The 19,200-nt window shown below is 59.2% G+C and overlaps 1 protein-coding gene across 7 annotated transcripts; it reads right to left on the minus strand.

The window, feature by feature from the left end:
• Positions 1–87: 87 nt before the first annotated feature.
• ALDH3B1 (aldehyde dehydrogenase 3 family member B1) lies at positions 88–18,835 on the minus strand. 7 transcript variants are annotated; one of them, XM_033120091.1, is made up of 12 exons: positions 18,698–18,835; positions 16,098–16,264; positions 13,147–13,309; positions 9,582–9,692; positions 9,299–9,419; positions 8,954–9,039; positions 8,429–8,510; positions 5,456–5,842; positions 4,617–4,783; positions 2,209–2,308; positions 556–780; positions 88–434 (listed from the first exon to the last, which is right to left on the minus strand). In XM_033120091.1, the coding sequence occupies exons 3-11, from the start codon at positions 13,306–13,308 to the stop codon at positions 599–601; spliced, it is 1,398 nt and encodes a 465-aa protein (XP_032975982.1). In that variant the 5' UTR covers position 13,309; positions 16,098–16,264; positions 18,698–18,835; the 3' UTR covers positions 88–434; positions 556–598. The 7 variants fall into 7 exon arrangements, with proteins under 7 accessions (XP_032975982.1, XP_032975977.1, XP_032975981.1 ...); XM_033120086.1 differs by having other exon boundaries at positions 88–780; XM_033120090.1 differs by having other exon boundaries at positions 88–780; positions 18,731–18,817.
• Between the last annotated feature and the right edge of the window lie 365 nt (positions 18,836–19,200).

Consider the following 19,200-nt stretch of genomic DNA (forward strand, 5'->3'; position numbering starts at 1 on the left):
AAGGGCGTCCGGCAGCAGGCGTCGCAGCCTCACCTGGAGGGAGAGGCGGGGAGAGAGAAGCCGGGAGGCAGCCTCACCCCATCCAAATGAGGAGACAGAATGTCTGGCGCGTGAGGTCAGCAACTCATATTTATTAAGCTCCAAAATGTAACCTCCACAGCGATCTCGGGAGATACTGATTATTAGTCATCTCTACTGTACAGATGGAGAAAAGGCTCAAGACAGAGACGGCTCAGGTCACAGTGGACCCACGATGAGGCCTGGAACAGATGCCAGCTCCCGCTGTGCTGCACCCTCCACAGGAAGGGGGTGGCTCAGAGGTGCCCACATTTGCCCTCCTCTGCCAGGTCACGGGTGGCTAGTGAGGCGCTGGAGGGTAGGTTACTGCACTGTTTCCCAGGCTCCCTCACCTTGGCCGATCCTAGAAGTAGGAGCTGCAGGAGAGAAGAGGGCAAGCACTGATCTGGGCTGTGATCCAGGCAGGTTTTTTCCTACTTGTACCCTGGACCCCAGGCCAGTCTTCACCAGCCACAGGTGAAGGTGGAGGACTCATACATGAGCCGGAGCAGCACTTGGTGCCCAGGTGCCCGAGACGGGCTCACAGTATGGTACAGCGGGTCTCCATGGCCATCAGCAGCAACCTCAGGCGGCATACTGAGTATGGCGGGTAGCGGATTTCCTTGAGCTTCTCCAGGCCTGAGTGGGCCAGCAGGCAGGCGCGGTGATGGGAGAAGGTGTCAAAGGAGAACTTGCCGTGGTATTTTCCCATCCCGCTGTTACCTGCATGGACACAGAACACGCAGTCAGGCCCTCATAGCCAACCGAGGGGACATCACAGACCTGGGCTATGCCAGTTACACGCAGGGTGACCTGGGTGGGCTACTTTACCCCTCCGAGCCTCAGTTTTCCCATCTGTAAAGTGGGTTCATCTTCAGAGGCTGTGGGTAAAGGGTTTCGCCCTGAGCCTGGCACCAGCTCAGTAAACATTGGGGATAGCAGGTGCCGTGCCAGCTGTTAGGACAAGATAGGCAGACAGTGGTCAAGAATGTGCGGGGTGGAATCCCGGCTCTGAACTAGCTGTGTCACCTTGGGTGGGTGACCACCTTGGTCTCCTGCGACATGGGGTGACAATGGCACCCATCTCTTAGAGTTGTGGGGGTTGGGGAAGTGTTCGGAACCATGGACACAGTAAACACTGTCTTGTTATGAGCCCTCAGTGTCTAGGCGGGGAGGCAGCCGAGGACCAGGCAGCTTCTGCACTGGGAAGCTCAGGGGACCCAGCCTGGTGGGGTTGGGGGTAATCAGGGATGGCTTCCTGGAGTGAGTGAGGCCTCGGGGTATGGAGATGACCAGATGAAGGGGTGGGTGTGGGCAAGAGGGACCCAGGCTTGGGGATGACTCAGAGCCCTGGAGGTAACGGACCTGGTGGCCAGGTAGGACCTGGGCAGAGCTCAGTGTGGCTGGGGCAGCAGGCAGGGAAGGGGGCAGAGAACAGAGTAGGAAATCATGGCCAGCGCAGGATGGGCCGGCCTCCAGGAGCTGTGAGTCAGGGGCCTGGCGTGATGCCTGAGGGGCCTGGGAGCCCTGGGACGTTGTCCCTGGGAGCAGCAGGACCAGATCCACTCCCAGGCAGACCCCCACGCCTCCCTGAGGGGCGGGGGCTAGGACTGGAGACAGGCAGCCTGGTGGGCTGGGGAGCGGGGGTCCCAGAGCCGGGCACAGCAAGTCATGCGTTGGTTCTCCGCCTGCCGTGTGCTCCTGTGACACTGGCCACTCTCCAGGGCCAGGTCCTGCTGAGTGTGGACAAGTAGAGGGCATTCTCGGGCCTTCCCATTCCACGGAGGAGGACGGGGGGCTCAGAGAAGGGAAGTGGCTGCGCCTGAAGCCAGGCCTTTGCAGCAGGAATGGGGCTTGGGGAGGGGTGTGTGCACTCACCTGGGCCTCCCTTAGGGGCAGGTGGATGACCCCTGGGGGTGTCGTGCTGAGGGGTGGACTGGGGCACTCGGGGTAAAGGAGCACACAGGCTGCCTGGGGGCTGAGGGGCAGACGGGAAGACGTGCCTTGGGGGGAGAGCGGGGGCCTGATCACAGTGTCTGTGGGCCCGCCCACGTGTAAATGCAGAGCCGGCTGGACTCAGGACTGTGTGCGGGGAGCTGGGTGCCATTCAGTCAGTAAGATAAGAGAAGGCAGAGCTCTGCCCGCACCTACCCACTCCTCCGAAAGGCAGGCTACTGAGCGTCATGAACATGAAGCCGTCGTTCCCACCGAAGGTTCCGCTGCTGGTCCGGGCCAGCACCTGCTTGACCACCTGGGAAGAAGCAGCAATGAGGCTGAGAGGCTGGACAGCAGAAAGCCAGCCGGCTGTCCCCAGGTCCCAGGGGCTCTGCCCAGCCCCCTCGGGGACCTGGAAGGGTCTAGTTCACCCTGTGAGCTGAAGGGGGTGGTGGGCAGCTGGAGTACGTGGCTGCGCAGCGGCTGCCAGCAAGCTCCATACTCGGGACACGTTTACAGCACGTCTGCTCGCCTGTGCAGGGTGCTGGGACACAGACTCAGGCCCTACTGGCAGGTGGGACCCCAGCGTTTGCCTGGGGACAAGGTGAGTGCAGGGTGGTCAGGGAGGTGTCCCAGGGGAGCAATGTCACGTGACTGCTGAGCCTCAAGGGGGCAGGAGTCATTCAGGCAGAGAGGAGAAGGGCCCGCAGCTCAGGGAAGGGGACAGGGAAGTGGGGTTGGGGGCTGTGGAGCAATAGTTCGGGGAAGTCAGATCGATCACGTGGTCAGATGGGAAACATGCACTTGGTCTTGGCTTGACTTAGCGAAGGCCCTTCCTCTTCAATCTATAGGTTTACTTGAAGAAGGAGAAGGACAGAAAAGATGAGCAGACACCAGTTTTGTACGAAACCTTCCCTGTACTTGGTTCCAGTGTGTGACCCAGAGATAATGGCTGGGTCAGGGCTTGTCTGAGGGGTAGAGGGGACCCCCCATAAGGGGCTCAGAAATCACGTTGAGACCAGCAGTAATGACCACAGAAGCTAGAGTAGGAAGCGTGGATGTTTGGAGAGGACAAAGGGCAAGTCACATGGGGTGGGACGTGTCTTAGGTGTCCCAGTGTCCTGGGACCAGTACTGCCAGTCAGAAAATCCGGAAGCAGCTATGATGCCACCTGGTCCCCGTTGCAAATACCTGGGTTGCATTTTCTAAAGTGAACAGAACCCACATACACCAGGGCTCCTGGAGGAATGGCTGCTTGCAGGGCTGGGCAGGGAAAACACAGGAGGAGCCTCTGCATCTTGTAGACCCAGAAAGGAAGGAAGTGGTGAAAAAACAAGAAGATGGGCAGGTCTCAGGGACACAGCAGCTCCTAGTGACCAAAGCTGGGACAACTTGAGCAAGGAAATAAGGCGGTATTGGATTGAAACCCAGAGAATAAAGCAGATGCACACGAGTCCACGCTGAGGTAAAGAAATGATTCAAGAGCCAAATCTTTCGTACAGATTCCATAGGACGTATGTAGATATCACCCCTTTGGCAGGCGGAGGTTAATCCATCCTCTTCCACGGAAGGTGGGCTGCACTTTGTGACTTGCTCCCAAGAATAGAGTAAGGAAAGAAAAACAGGCACTTCTCAGTGGAGACCAATGGCAGACGTGACCGTGGCCAAGTGGGGAAGCTTAACCTCACCAGGGACGTGTGGCTCTCGTGTACCCGATATGATGGGCAGAGTTCAGCCCTCGCCTCTGTTGTGCTCTTTCATGAGAAAAACAACAGACCACTGACACTGGGGACTCTGCTGGAGACTGGCCGGTACCCCAAAGCGGAGAGACGATCGCAGGCCAGAGGAGCCATGACAACTAAATGCAGCGTGGGACCCTGGTTTGGATTCTGGGCAGAAAGAAAAACTGGCAAAATCTGAATTCAGTCTAGAGTGTAGTTAACTGTAATATACCAATCAATGTCAGTTTCTTAGTTTCCACCCATGTAACCTGGGAACCTGGGTATAGGGTATATGGTCCCTGGAATACCTTTGCAACTTTCCTGGAAATCGAGTCATTCCAAAATAAAAAGTTATTTAAAAGAACATTGTCTAGGCTGAGATGGGTCTCATGAGAGCTGGTGGGAGGGCGAGATGTTCCCATGAGTCTCAGGCTGCCCCCAGGGTCTTGAACAGAGCAGGGGTCTGGAGGGGAGGGGAGGGGACGACCAGGGCTCCTTCTCAGCCTGCGTGTGCTGGTCACACCCCCTGGTCATTCCCCCAGGCTGTATGTGCCTTCCATGAGCCAGGCACTGAAAGGGGACACTGCGTCCCCAGGTCAAAATGATGAAGATGAGGTGGGACTGACCAAGAGGGGACCCTGGACCCCGAGAAGATCCCAAGGAGCTGCCCACTGAAGGCCCAAGAGAGTGTGGCCTAGATCGTAGAGGGAGGGAGGCCCAGCTGCTCCCGGAAGAAAGTAAGGGACAGAGCCAAGAGTGCCACCGTCCGTGCCACTGCCCCAGAACTCTTGTGACTACCCCAGACGGCCCAGGACCCTCTCCCCTCCGCATCCCAGCCCCTCGGTCCTCTGCTGGCACCTGCTCCCCTCTGTCCCGTCTGACCAGCCCTGCCTGAGCCCCCACCTGGTTGCTGGTGGAGAAGGCGTACAGGGCCAGGGGCTTCTCCCGACGGTTGATGAAGTCGATGGCCTCGTCCAGGCTCCTCACGGTCAGGATGGGCAGAATTGGCCCGAAGATCTCCTCCTGCATCACCGGCTCTGTCTGCTGCACGTCCACCAGCACCGTGGGGGCTGCCCGGGCACAGGGCACGGCTCAGCCCAGGGCTGGGGCCTCGGCCAGGGCTCCGGGATCTAGGGCCCCAGGCTGGAGGCCACTCCAGGGAGAAGTCTCCCCACAGCCCCGAGAAGTGACTCGGGAGCGGGGCCTGTGGGGCCCAGAGAACCCCCCGCCTTGGTCTTACAGTCAGGGGGTGACCAGATCTCAGACCCCTGGATCCGAGGCCCGAGGTGCCAGCCTGTTGGAGCAGAAGCGTCACCGCTGAGCCCTTCAGCCCAGGAGACGGGGGCTGCTTTGTAATGACAGCCCAGCAGGTGCTCAGGACGGGCCTTTGGAGGTCAGGACCCGGGAATTGTGGGCTCACAGGACCTGGAATCACGGCCTGTGGAGCCGCAGAGCATGGGATGGAGGTTGGGGATTGAGCACCCGGGAGCCCTGGAACACCAGGAGCCCAGCTCGGAGACGCCAGGGCGTGGGCCAGAGTGTGGAGTCATGGGGCCACAGGCTCAGACCGCAGGGACGTGGGGCATTCGCGTCAGGGACTCGTGGCAGCAGAGCCAGGGACCCGTCTGTGCTCCTGCAGTGGGGCCGTGGGAACCTCAGGGAGCAGATCGGGGACCCAGCCGTGGCCTGCAGTGTGGAAGGACCTTAGCTTCGGGGTGCCGTGGCGGGAGAGTGGGACTCACCGATATAGCGATCCCTCTCGTCGCTCTGGCCTCCGATGGCCACGCGGCCACAGCCCAGCAGGCCCTGCAGCCTCTGGAAATGCTTCTCATTGATGATGCGGCCCAGGTTTGGGGAGCTCCTGGGGTCGTCGCCATAGAAACGGGTGATGGCACTCTGCATGGCAGGCAGCAGCCGCTCCTGCATTTCAGGGCTGCACAGCACGTAATCGGGGGCCACGCAGGTCTGGCCCGTGTTGTAGCAGCGGAACCAGACCACGCGGTTGGCCACGGTCTGGGGGTCGCAGTTGTCGTCCACGTAGCAGGGGTTCTTGCCCCCCAGCTCCAGCGTGATGGGTGTCAGGTGCTCGGTGGCAGCGGCCATGACAATCTTGCCAACTCGAGGGCTCCCTGGGTGTGGTAAGAAGCCAGGGTCGGACTGGCTCAGTGGCTCAGGTGGTTGGAGAGTTGTGCTCCTACCACCGAGGTCGCGGTTCGATTCCCACGTGGGCCAGTGAGCTGTGCTCTCTACAGCTAAGATTGTGAACAATGGCTCTCCCTGGACCTGGGCTGCTATGAGCAGCCAGAGGTCAGCGTGGGCTGCTGTGTGCTGCCAGGAGCAGCTGGTGGCCAGCGTGAGTGGCCGGCAGCCAGTGTGAGTGACCGGCAGCTGGCGAGAGCTGCTGATGACCGGCGACCAACAGCCTCAGCCAAGGGGCAGCGCAAGGCTCCTAACACCAGCATGGGCCACGGAGCTGCGTCCTACACAACTAGACTGAGAAACAACGGCTTGAACCGGAGTGGGTGTGGGGGGCAGGTGGAAGAAGGGGGTAAAAAAAGGGAAACCACAGTGGCCTTCTGTCACCTGGACCATGTGCGATGGCCTCGACTAGGACTCCTCAAGGGGGGGTTCACTCCCTGCCCTGCATCTCCCTGGAGTGGCCGCTGAGTCAGGGGCATGCCAGCCGTCAACTGGCCTTCCCGTGCCAGTCACTGCACCAGGAGGACATTCCGAATGTCCCCCCAGGCCTCCCCACAATGCTGGGTCCTCACAAAGTTCTACACATGGCCGCTGACCAGGCCCCTACTGGAAACCTGGACCCTCCTCCCACCTCCTACCCCATCTCCCTGCTTCTTATCCCCGTCAGCCCTGCAGGTGACTCACACATGTTGCCCTGCACGCCTCCCCACCTCCCCACACTCCTCTAGAACCTTCAATGACTCCCATTGCCTAAGGTCGGAGTCCGGCTCTAACTGGCCGACATTTGGGTCTCTCCTCTCTCTGACCTCACCTGGCAGCCCTGCCAGTCTTACCACCCACTCCTGCCCTCCCCTCCTGACTTGGCTCTAAGTGCACAGCCAGGCTTGTCCCCAGGTGTCCTCAGGGCTGATCTCCTGGGTCTCAAACACTCCTCCACTTTGCCTCCCCTGACGTAAAGCCCCCCCCGTAGGCCTGAGGACACTCCTGTCGGTGCCTGGGCCAGGGCCCCGTGCTGCCATTTGTCAGGATGGCCCTGGCCTTTCTCCCCAGCCACCACTGCCCCTGAGAGCCTAAAATTCAGTCCCTTCTCTGCTCCCTTCCCTCCAGGCCCCTCCTGTGTGCCCTCCCCACGGTCCAGGCTCCTCCCTCAGCTCCTGAGGCCTTGGCAAGCATCTCCTTGTCTGTGAGGACTGCCTGACCCCCCCGCCCGCCCACGTTGAGCCCTCCCGGCCTTTCCACCCTCCAGTGGGCTCCCTTGTAACGTGCCTGGGCGTGATCTGCGCTTCAGGAAGCATTCACCGACTGAATGAGTGGATGCTTCCCAAGCCACGTGCTATGACAAAGGACACCTGGGGACAAGCCTGGCTGTGACAAATGTTCATTTGGGCCGGTGATACAGAGATGGCCCCAGTTGTGCAGATAAGGAAACAGGCCTAGAGAGTAGGTTCTGGCTGGTCTGCCCTGGGTTCCCAGCCCAGAAGCCATCGTCCTGGGGTCCGTCTGCCTCTGCATGGTCTGTCCTGGGGGCCAAGGCCCCAAGCCGATCGCACTGCATGGCGTGATGGGGGAGGGTGGTGGGCTGGCGCCCTCCCGGCTGCCTCCTCCTGCTCCTTCCACCCCCTCGAAATCTGCAGGAACAGCTGAGGACCCAGCCCCTCTGCTTCCATAGTCACACACCTTGTCAGCCAAGGTGGCAATAGGCAGGCCTTGTCCTGGGCTTACAGCAGGGTCCGGGGAGGAGAAAGACAGAGATTGCATCTCCCCTCTGTGACGTGGACCAGGTGTGGGATGCAGGAGGCAGGTCAGCAAAAGGGTCAGACGCTGCCGTTGCCTCTCTGCCCTCTCTCTCCTCCGGAGTCCTGGCCCGTAATGTGGCCGCCTGTGTCCCAGCCCTGTCATCTTTTCTAGAAAGTTTGTCCTGTTCGCTTGAAGACAGGTAGTGTCTGGGCCACATGGGCACATGCCGGAGTGATGGCAGGTGACCCCTGAGACTGATTCTGACCCATGGCCTGGAAGCAAAATCCAGGCTCCCTCAATCCTGGCCAGTGAGGTGACTCAGGCTGGGCACTGCATCTCTTTGTCACCCTAGCTTCTGACCCCTCATCTGTCCAGCCTTCCCGAAGGGCCCAGGGGACCATGGGATGGTCTGTAAGGCTGTGGGGGCCGTGGGGTCGTGTGCAAGTGCCTAGCACAGCGGGAGGTCAGCAAGGGCAGATGCTGTGATTCATGAGATTATAACTGGCGGGGGGGCGAGACCTAGTCTTCTCGAGGGTCCCAGGATCCCAAGGCTGCTCCCAGTCTGCTCAAGGAGAGAGAAGCGAGCTGGTCCTGGAGCCCAAGGGCACCACCCAGCCCTCGGCCCTGTGTGTTCTTCCTGGCTGTCGATCCATCCGCCTTGGTTCCTTGTGGCCTCTCTCAGGATTGTGGACGAGAGGGAAGGGCGGTGGGACTAGGGCAGGCCCGCCCTCGCCCAGGCTGCATGCCTCAGACCCCAGCCACCGCAGCAGACTCCTCACCCGTGAAGAAGATGTAGTCGAACTTGTGTTTCAGCAGCTGCCCTGTCTCCTCGGGCCCGCCCTGCACCACAGCAAAGCAGTTCTGCAAGGCAGGATGGGCAGAGGGTGTCTTCTGGGACAGCAGCCCGGGAAAGGCAGAGGACTGCCTGCCTGCCTGACCCAGGGTTGCCAGGTCAATGGGGGGGGGGGCTGGGTCGGGGAGAGGTGGGGAGCAGGGAGCTCCCCAGGGACCCGGGGCATAGGCAGTCCCAGGCCAACAGCTGTGGGGTTAGGGACTGGCGGGATTGGTGACAGGCCACGGCTCGGGGAGCAAGGCCAACCAAAGACAGACAGGAACCCCCACAGGCTCCTCAGGACAGGCTCCTCAGAGTGCTGCTATGGTTGCTGCCCTTCTGTTTTATTAGGAGAGAAACTGAGGCTGAGCAGCGTGGTGACTTGGCCACAGCTGCACAACACACAGGAGGTAGGAGTGAGGTTGGAGGTCGGGTCCCGCCCAGCCCACGGGGCCTGCCTGCCCCTGCTCACCTGGTCCAGATACTGGGGCAGCACTTCGGCCAGGACTTGCTCAGTATTCTTGCTGATCTCCGAGGGCTTCAGCACCACGCAGTTCCCTGCAGGGCGGGGTGGGGCAGGGCGAGAGCTGGGAGAGCAGTAGCCACTCCAGGTCTCCATTCACTCCTCACACCTGCATTCCACCTTCAGGTGCAGACTCTGGCTCAGAGATGTGACATGAGGGGCCCAAGGCCACACAGCCCGGGGATGGTGGACCAGACAGAAGCCAGGCCTTCGTAGCCACCTGGCCTCCCTGCTGTGGACGGCTGAGGGGCCATGACGGAGGGGATGGTGGGATGGGGGAGGCTGGGCTCTCACCTGCTGCGAGGGCGCCCACCAGGGGCACCAAGCTCAGGTTCACGGGGTAGTTCCAGGGGGAGATGATGAGCGCCAGGCCGAAGGGCTCCTTCCGGATGAAGGCAGAGTCCAGCTGCGTGGCCTGTGCCAGGGCCAGAGCCGGGGCCAGTGTGGTGGTGAGCGGTGAGATCCTGAGGCCCCAGCCCCTCAACACCCCCTCGGTTGGAGAGGCTGCCCAGTGGGAAGTGCCCCCCCCAAGCCCACTTGCAGCCCACCTGCCCTCCCCGACCCCAGGCCCGCTCACCAGGTTCTTGGTCACTTTTTCATCCTTCATCCAGGTCCGCAGGTTCCTGAGGGCCAAGTTAACCTCACCCTGGGTCAAGCTGATCTCAGAAATCTCCGACTCAGTGACTGACTGCAGTGGGCACAGGGGCAGAGCTTGGGCCAGGCTCCAGGGTCAGCAGGTGGCTGGAGTCCTGGGGAGGGCAGAGCCTCCTCTGGCCAGGCCTGCTCTCCTCTACTCATTCATTCACTCTGCACGTTCAGTGAGAGCTTACCGTGGGCAGCTACTGCTCTTGAGCCGGGGCTACAGCCATGACCAAAACAGACAGAAAACCGGCCCCCTGGAGCTGACATGGTACAGGGACAGGCAACGTGATCCTGAGAACACTGATTACTGCATTAGGATGAGGCAGTGCCACGGAAAGACGCAACAGGGTGCAGGATTATCGACTGCTGGAGCGTGTGTGTGTATGTGTGTGCACGAGTGTCAACAAGCGTGCATATGTGTGCAAGTGCATGAGTAAGTGATGTAAGAGTGAGTGTGTGAATGTGTGCATGTATGTGTGTTTGCTCTATTTTATACAAGATGGTTGGTGCCGGCCTCGGGTGTGACATTTGAGCAATGAAGAAAGGGAGGGAGAAAATCCATGAATAGATGGAGGCAGACTATTCTGGGCAGAGGCACAGCATGTGCAAAGGCCCTGAGGTAGGTGCAGGCTTGCTATGTTCCTAATTAGTCAGGAGCAGAGTGGGTGAGGTGACAGCCAGGCAGCTGGGGTGAGGACTGTCAAGCAGAGTAGGGACAGGATCTAACTGAAGTTTTCACAGGACTGTGTGTCCCACCGTGGCCTGCTGTGTGGAGATCAGTCTGCGGTGGACACTGGGGACACACATCCCAGGGTATATGCCATCAGTTCCCACAGCCCAGGGGACAGGCATCACTGTCAGATTTCTAGGGCAGGAGGGAGGAGGCAAACATCAACGGGGACATTACCTTGATCTCTGTCTCTGTATGCCTGCCCCGCCCCGACCCCCAACCAGGGAGCAGAGACCCACCCGATGGGCTGCAGGCAGCTGGGGGCCCCTGACTAGGGGCACCAGAGCCAGGCTGTCCTGCTATCTGAGATTTGGCTCTTACAGCACAAGCACTCCCTGCAGAGGGCACAGCGATGGCCCAAGGGGTGCCAGGATGGTTCGGTTCGAGGGTGAACAGAAGCCCAGAAAAGGGAACGCCTTAGCCAGGGTCACTCAGTAAGCCAGTGGCAAGGCCAAGACCAGAGCTGAGCCCTGAGGGGGAAGCGCTGGGGGCCTTGGGGGAAGAAGCCACATACACCAGCGCTAATCAGTGCCGAGCCTGGTCAAGCGTTCCTACACCTGTGCGCGCAGCCCAGCGAACTGTGCGGCCCGACCAGCGCACCTGGCCAGTCGCCTGCAGCCTGAGGTTTGGGCTGGTTTAAGGGACAGTCTGGACCCAGCTGAATGGCGTGATTTCAGAGAAGTACGCCGTTGTGAGCCAGGGCTGTGTGCCTCTCTGAGCCTCTGGGGGTGAGTGGGTGTGGCTGCCCTACCTGGAAGGCCTGTGGAGGGTCAATGAGAGGATTCATGAAGAACAGGGCAGGGAAGGGCAGGTGCCATCTGCTGGGAGAGTGGGGGACAGTGCCGGTGAGACCAGAGGGAGGGACTGCGTTAGATTTTCTGGGCTGCTGCTCCTTTTGTGGGGCCCGGGCTCCTGGGGAAGTCAGAATGGTTGGCGGGAGTGAAATCTGAGCCAAAGTGAGAAAAGGGACCAGGTTGATAGTCGGCTCATGTCTCACCTGGAAGGGCAGGCCGGGACAGCAGGTGAGTGGTGGCAGAGGCTCAGTGGGGGGCCAGTCTCTGACCAAGCCCAGTGAGTGGGACACTCCCCACAGGGAGACAAAGCCTGACCCTTGGGAGGGAGAGAGCCAAGGAGATTAGGGTGGGGTTGCCTGGTTTCATAAATGGGACAACAAATGATTGCAGAAAACAGCCAATGAGGGAGCCTGAATCTCACCTGGCTACAGTCGTGGTAAAGAGAAGGTTTGGGGACACTGAGCAAGCGAGCAGGTGTCTCCAGGAGACCATATACTCAGGACAAGTCTTTGTGGCCAGGCTTGGCTATCCCCATGGAACCAAGGTGTCCCTCACCATGACTCCAGATGCCACCAGGCACTAGTCTCGAAATCTGTGACTGCTCCAGGGACAAGCCAGACACTTGGCTGGGTGCCTGTGAAGCGGACGGGACCCCTGACCCTGCCGGTGCCCGCGTCTCTATCATGACCTGAATGGAGCCGGCAGGCCCACTGGAAAAGTGGGTGAGGAAAGAGAGACAGCATGTGGGCTGGCGACCCTCGAGGGTCTAAACAGCAGGCCCAGAGCAGCAAGGGTAGACCCCAGGGGTCAATCTAGAGTCCCGTGTGTGGCCTCCGGAGGCCCTTCCTGGGACATACCCGGGGCTTAGGTCTAAGACAAGCTCAGCCCTCAGGATGTTGTTACCCTAGGGACCAGGGGGGCGGGGGGGACCACAGGGGCTGGCTGGCAGCCGACATTCACTGTGGGCCCCTCCCAGGTGTTAAGTATCAGAATGGCACCTTACCATTTGGCAAAGAGCCACAGGCCGGCCCTGGAGGTTCCAGGTGGTGAGGGGCTGGTGGGACAAAAGGGGTGGGGCTGGGCACTGTGGCCGTTGCCAGAAACACAGCAGACATTTTATCTGGAGAACAACCCCCTGGACAGCTGTCCTGGGCCAGCTGTGCGGTGGGCCCAGTTGATTGAGGGGATGGGAGGCTGCCTAGGAGAAAGTGCATTTCTTGGGGTCCTGCCATGGCTGCTGCTGGAACTGGCTGAGCCCTCAGGTCTCCAGGGTTTGGACAGAGGCCATAATGGCCATGAGTGAAGCTGAAGTCCTCCGGCCTCTGAGGCTCTGCATGGTGTGACCCACCTCCCCAGACCTTATCTTTGTAGTTCTCTTCCCCTCCCACTCCCCTCCAGCCATGCTGGCCTCTTTGCTGTTCCTCAAGCACAAATACACCAAGTACCTCCTGCCTCAGGGCCTTTGCACATACCTATGGCTGCTGCCATTTGCCCCAATGTCCATGTGGCTCCTGCCCTCCTCCTTCATCTCCCTGCTCAAATGCCACCTTCTCAGAGAAACCTTCCCTGACCCCCACATACAAAACAGCACCCTGATCCTGGCCCTCTCTCGCCCCTTTCACACTCGGAGGGTCTCTCCATGGCACTTACTGCTATCAGTATGCTATGTGATTATTTATTTACTGTCGCGTGTCTCTCCCTAGAAGGCCAGCTCCCTGGGCACAGGGAATTTGTTTTATTCTCTGTTGTATCCTCAGAGCCCAGAACAGTACCTGGCATATAGTAGGTGCTCAATAAATAGTCAAGTGAATGAAGAAATGAGTGAATGGATGAATACAGGAGAGTGGGTGATGGCACAGGGAAGGAGGTACGGTTGGATGGGCTTTCAGTTCCACTTCATGGAGGATGCAGCTGTCCCCATTCCCCCTTGTCCCAGCCTCCCCAGCCCTGCCCATCCTCCCCCCCGCCCCAGTCACCTTGTGCAGGTCCTGTGCCAGCGCCTCCTGCAGAAGCTTCTTGTGGTCCTGCAGGAAGCGGCCCAGACCCTTGAGCTGCGCCGCCCGGAACTCGGCAGGCCGCGTCCGCCCTGAGCGGAAGGCCTCCCGCAGTCGCTGCAGTGTGTCTGAGAAGGGGTCCATCCTGCCAGTGGGGAGAGGGGGGCAACATGGGCCAGGGCTCTCCCACCTTCTCGGGCACCCACCCCGCCTCTGCCTGTACCCATGTGGGCACACAGACACCCACACTGGGACTCACGTGTAACCCCAGAGGGCCAGGGCTGGCCCTGCCTCCACACACACCCCTTTTTCTCTCTCTCTCCTATACCTCTGGACCCCGAGGCTGCCACAGGACTGGCGAGGGCTTGGGACAGCTACTCTATAGCCCTTAAGGGTAAGCAAGCAGCCAGGGCACTACACAGAAATTAGCCCCAAGCCATGGCCCCACCCCTCTCCAGTGCTCCTCCTGGAGATGGGGCCGCCCTCACTGCTGCCAGGATGAATGGAGTAACCAGGAGGAGTTTGATAAGTACACCAACCGCCACCACAGCCACCACTTTGGGACATTCCAGACACAGAATGTTCTTTCTCTCCCTGCCCCCAGCCTGGAGGCACTGCCCAAGGAGGCCAGGTGGGCTGGCAGCAGCTCAGAGGGCTGGGTGACAGTGGGCAATGGCCTCCTCTCTCCATGCCCGAGCTCCCCAGCAAGACAGCGAGGGAGCCCCAGCCTCCCAGAGGCCCTGCTGCCCACCCCAGCCTGGGCTGGTCACCGTGTTGCAAGAGCAGGCAACAGTGGCAGCAAGGGGTGAGGGGGCAGTCATGCCTCCATGCTGTCATCAGCCAGAGCTGGCAGGCAGGCTAAGGGCACCAACATTCCCCCAGGCCACACCGCCTGTTTACTTGAAGCTTATCAGAGGAATTCTCTGAGGTATTCACTCCTCAGCCTGGTGCCAAGAGCCACAGGGACCCTTTCCTCCTGCCCTCTCTGACTTCCGTCCCTTCAGATCTCAGTTTGGCTGATGCCTCCTCCAGGCAGCCCACCCTGACTACTCTCTCACATTCTCACCGCGGCTCTGCCTCTCACCACAGTGGATCATACCATGTGATAAATACCTGGTTTCATCCAGTCCACCTCCCTGGCCTTCCCTCTGATCCCCTGCTCCCACTCCCACTGGACTGGAACGCAGGCCTCTCTTGGCCTACTTAACTTGTAATTTGGGTCTTAATGTCCCAATCTCCTCATCTGTTAGAGGGCTAGTGACAGAACCCACAGCTGACATGGTCTATCAAAGATGAGACCACATGGTCCAGTGCTGAGCCCAAGGTTGGGCATCTGTGCCTCCAAAGCTGCCAGCTATTGTTGTTACGTGGCTACTGTCACCATGGCCCTCAGTTTTCTGGAGGGCTCCATCGCCCTGAGGGCTGATCCCGCTGCAGCCAACAGGATGGCCTGGCCCAAGTGGCACTCTGTGCCGAAAGCCTGGCTGGAGCTTTAGGCTGCCCCCTAGGCATGGCTGGGGACCAAGCTGACCCCACAGGTCTCCTGTTCTGGTTGGGAGAAGCTGGGCAGTTCCCTCGAGCACCCTGGCTCCCAGAGAGGGGGCAGTGTGGCAGAAGGGGGACAGTCTCACAGACCCTCTCAGCCCCAGGCTTGCCCCCTGCCCGACCCTCCTTCTGGGAGGAAGGCACACTGGTTGGTGCCAAGACCCAGGAGCAAGAGCCCTGCAGGCGTCTAGAGTCTCCATCTGGGCTTGTCCCCCAGCTCTGCCTCTTATTGGCCGTGTGACCTTGGGCAAGTCACTCACCCTCTCTCTGCCTCTGTTTCCTTGTCTGTAAAGTGGGGATGATAGAGGACTTGCTATCATCCTGAAGATTAATGGACACAATACTGGATAAAGCATTTGCCATTGTGCACATAATAAGCACTCAGGAAAAGGCAGCTGTGGTTTTTACTAAGTACTCCACAGATACTGATTTCCATCCCCCCTACCCAGCCTTTTCTCTGTCCTGCTCTCACCTGCAGATTTCTGCCGACGGCACAGCACACCCACCCTCTCCTGCCTTCCCATGGTTGTTTGCACTTTCCTCAGACTCCATACCAAACCCACAAAAATGTAAGTCACGTCACTTGCATGGTGTGCCTCTGAACAAGGTGCGGGGTGCGAGTCTGAAGGGAACCTTCCAGCAGCCTCTCCTGGCATCCACGCAACCAACTCACCCAATATTGCCCACTACTAGTTGGTCACTCTGGCCAGAGGCCCTGAAGAGTTCCCACTGGAAAATGGGGGACAGGGCACAACGGAGGCAAGCAGAAGAGCCGAGGTCTCTTTCTGCCTGGGATTTGGGGGGATCCTGGGCCTGTGACACCCAAAGGACACACACATGAGGGGGTTCCTGTATTGGACTGGGCTGGGGCCCCAAATCCTCCTTCCCTAGTCATCTGCGCTGTGTAAACGCATAAGGAAGTCGGGACCCACCGCCCACGCCTGACTCATTTCATCACAGCAGCCTGGCGAGGCCACCGTTCTCCGCACTGAAGGAGATAAAAACCACGGCAGGCACGGAGAGCGCAAGGAGCTTGCCCAAGACCACCCAGTTTCTTCACCCTTGAAAACCGGCATCCTGAGGAATCCAGAAGAACAGAGAGGGTCGCCCAATTCCCACACCTCATCCCCCCACCTGTGGCTGGGCAGGGAGCAGGGCAGCCTGACCCCTGGGGAGAGGGGACGCCTCTGCCGACCCACGGCCAGGCGGCAGTGGCAAGTGGCTGGGGTGGGAGTGAGGGGCAGGCGGAGGACAAAGCCAGTCTGTGTATGAGCCTGTAGGTGGCCTGGCCTGCGGGGGCCGCCAGCACTCGAGTCGCTGAGCCAGCCCACCAGCTAGGTCCCTGGCCCTGGTTCATGTGGTCTCCCCAGACTCCCAGAACACTGTACCTGAGGCCCTGCCAAGCTGCCTTTCGTCCTGGCCGTCCAAGCTCTGCTGGTCACCCGGATGCCGTAATGAAAGGTCCTGGGCTGGGCCAGCCCCCAGGGCGGGGCTGCCCTGGCCGGGTTCCCGGGCTGATGAGTCCTTCTCAGCGCAATGTCCAGATTCTTGGCATCTTGAGCAAAGAATTGAACAAGACGCAGAAATAAAGTGGTGAATGAGTAGCTTTATTAGGATAGTACACATCAAAGAAACAGAAGTGGAGCCGAGCAGTAGAGAATGGCTCCAGGGCCCCGACTAAGGAGGTCTCGGTGGTTTTTATCTTTTCTCTCAAATGGGCTGTTCCTTTCCGGTAGTGGGACCACCTACCTGATTGACACCTGTGATTGACAAGAGGCTGTTACCTCATCTTTTTTAAACTGCGCAGGTGTGAGTGGCGTGAGTGGCCGGTTTGATCTAGTTGGGTATCTTGTTTACAATGGAAAGAGGAAGTTTTGGACAGAGAGGGGAAGTCTTCTGGGAGGTAATGTAGAGACCCGATGCCTATTTCTAACTTCCTGCCTTGTTTTTCCCTTGAGAGACGTGGTCCCCATAAAATCTCTATAGGAAGTTGAGGGACAGCAGGTCTGTTCTTCTGTATCTGCTTCTTCCTGGGCAGGAGCGTAGAGCTGTCCCTACCTACTGGGGTATTCATGTAACTCACCCTATTTGATATCAAATGAGAGGAAGGGGTCTCGGGACCTGCCTGGAAGACCGTGTTGGCTTCTTTGGTTGCAACTGGCAATCTTGCTGGGGTATCCTCTGTATCCCCAAGGCTCCCAAATGAGGAAAAATAGATTTTAATTAATAAATCCATTAATTAAAGGAGCCTGTATGGAGCCTGTGGCCATTCCACCAGTTATTTAGGTGGCGTCAGTTGTCCCAGAGCTGGGCCCAGAATAATGGGTTGGAAAGAACATTAGACTTCAGTGATTACAATCAACAAGTATACTGGCCTGGGGGAGTGTTAAAACCTATTTGGTTTCTGGGATGGCCAAGAGTTACTTCTGGAATGGCTTGGGGGCTGTTGTCACTGGCTGTTAAGTAGTTATCTGAGGCCCGGGTGAGAAACAACCCATGATTCAGGCTAGGAGCAACCTTTAGTCTAGGACTTAGAATTGATTAGAAGAGTAATCAAAGTCCGGGGCTAAACAGCTAAGAAACTAGGGAAAAGGAAACTTAAATTATAGTGAGGGAGGCTTAAGACTTGTGTAGTGAGGGAGCTCTCCCATATCAGATCCAGCTGGACTGGGGCTAGAGCCCAGAGGGCTTCCCCTAAACCCCTCAGAGACTGTCTGAGCCACTCCCCTCCTACGGCCTAGGCCCTTGCCCTTCCTCACACAAGCATATAAGGCATTTTCCCCTTATGTGGGGCTGGTCACACCTTGGTACCCCATCCATCTTGGCCTGTGCCCTATAACTCCTTAGTGCCTGTCACGCTGGGCAGAGGATATCCACATCATCTTGCCACCGCCCAAGACTTGTCTCATATATAAGTTCCCTTAATAAACTCTTGATGATGGAGTCATCAGCCTCTTTCTTTGGTCTCTCAGCCCCAGACAATTTTACGTAACATTCAGGGACCACTAGATCCTCTTCTGGACCACAGAGAAGGAGCCAGGACTCAGAGAGGGCCAGCAGCAGGCCAGCGCCACACAGCAGGTCTCCAGGGAGCTCTGAGCTGAGGGGTCCAGTCTGATCTCTGGTGAGTGGCGACCTAGGCCCAGCTGGAAAAGGAGGAGGGCCGATGGCAGTGGCCCTGGGACTTATGGTGTGGGGTGGGGCCCAGTGGCTGGGAATAGCAAGGAAAGCCTGCCCCTCACAGCAGCCCCCAACCCCCCTGACCCTCCGTTTCCCATCTGCAAAATGAAGAGGGCAGATCCCAAGATGGCTGGAGTCCAGAAATATCACCTCAGGGCCCCTACCCACCGCTTGCTCTGTTGCCCTGCCCTCCGCGTGTCTGTCAATCAACACCACCTCATCTAGCACCCCACTCACCCAGCCTGACCCTCTGAAACCTGACATTTTACAATGGGGAATGGAGTTGCAGAGAGGGGACAGGATTTGACCACACAGGGCACGAGTGGCAGGACTGGGACCCACACTGGAAGCTTTTTGCTCCGGAGCAGGGGCTATCCGTTCCCAGATGTGCCCTCTCACCTCCCGGGAAGAGCTCCACCCTCTGCCCTCAAGGGCCGCCATCATGATGAGAAGTGTCACCATGGCGGTTCCTCTGTTCCCTCTCCTCAGATGTCTGGGCTGTGCTGGGGAGCCCTGTCCTCGGCCTTGCCCTGGCCCCCACCCCCAACACACCTGTTGGAGCCAGCACAAAGGCGGGTGATTCCCAAGCATCTGCTGGTGTCCAACAGACAGGTGATTAGGTTACAGGTGTGGGGGCAGGAACATCCTTTGTGCCATCGCCCCATTCGGGCCGCCCTGGGCCTGCCACCGCTGCTCCTTTGCCTTGGTGCCCTGGATCTGCCTGAGATCCTGGCCTGGGGCCTGCAGGTGGCCCTGCCCCTGGGAGAAGCTCCTCACCACCCCCGCCCTCCCCACTCCCCCTGCCTACCTGGGAGGGCAAAAGAGGTCTCCCGACCCACACCTGCTCTGGTAGCCCCTGAAGCCTTCAGCCACTTGGGACAGGGGTCAGGGGCTGCAGACGCCCCCGTCCTCTGCATGGGATGGAGTCCCCAGCCGCTGCCTGTCACGTGGCTCAGCATGTGACAGCCCTGCCCTGCTGTTTGGAGCTGAGCCAGGCAGAGGCAGAGCTGGTGCCAGATAGGGCAGAGCTAGGGCTGAGCCTGGCAGCCCTCAGCCAGGAACCAGGCCCAGAGAAGGACTGCCACTGGCCTAAGGCCACACAGCAAACCAAGGACCCACCTGGAGAGTTATTGGTCAGCGGGAGGGGTGTTGCAGGATCTTGAGGGGCCCTTCCTCCTTGGGGAGGAATAGGGGCCAGTCCTCTCCCCTCTCTGGGTTGGATGCCTCTGTTACAATGGGGACAACATGCTCAGAGAGGTGCAGTGACCAGGCCAGGGCCACACAGTGAGAAGGACAGGTGGGGATTCTAGC

The sequence above is a fragment of the Rhinolophus ferrumequinum genome, chromosome 11 (genome assembly GCF_004115265.2).
Source record: "Rhinolophus ferrumequinum isolate MPI-CBG mRhiFer1 chromosome 11, mRhiFer1_v1.p, whole genome shotgun sequence".
NCBI classification, from domain to species: Eukaryota; Metazoa; Chordata; class Mammalia; order Chiroptera; family Rhinolophidae; genus Rhinolophus; species Rhinolophus ferrumequinum.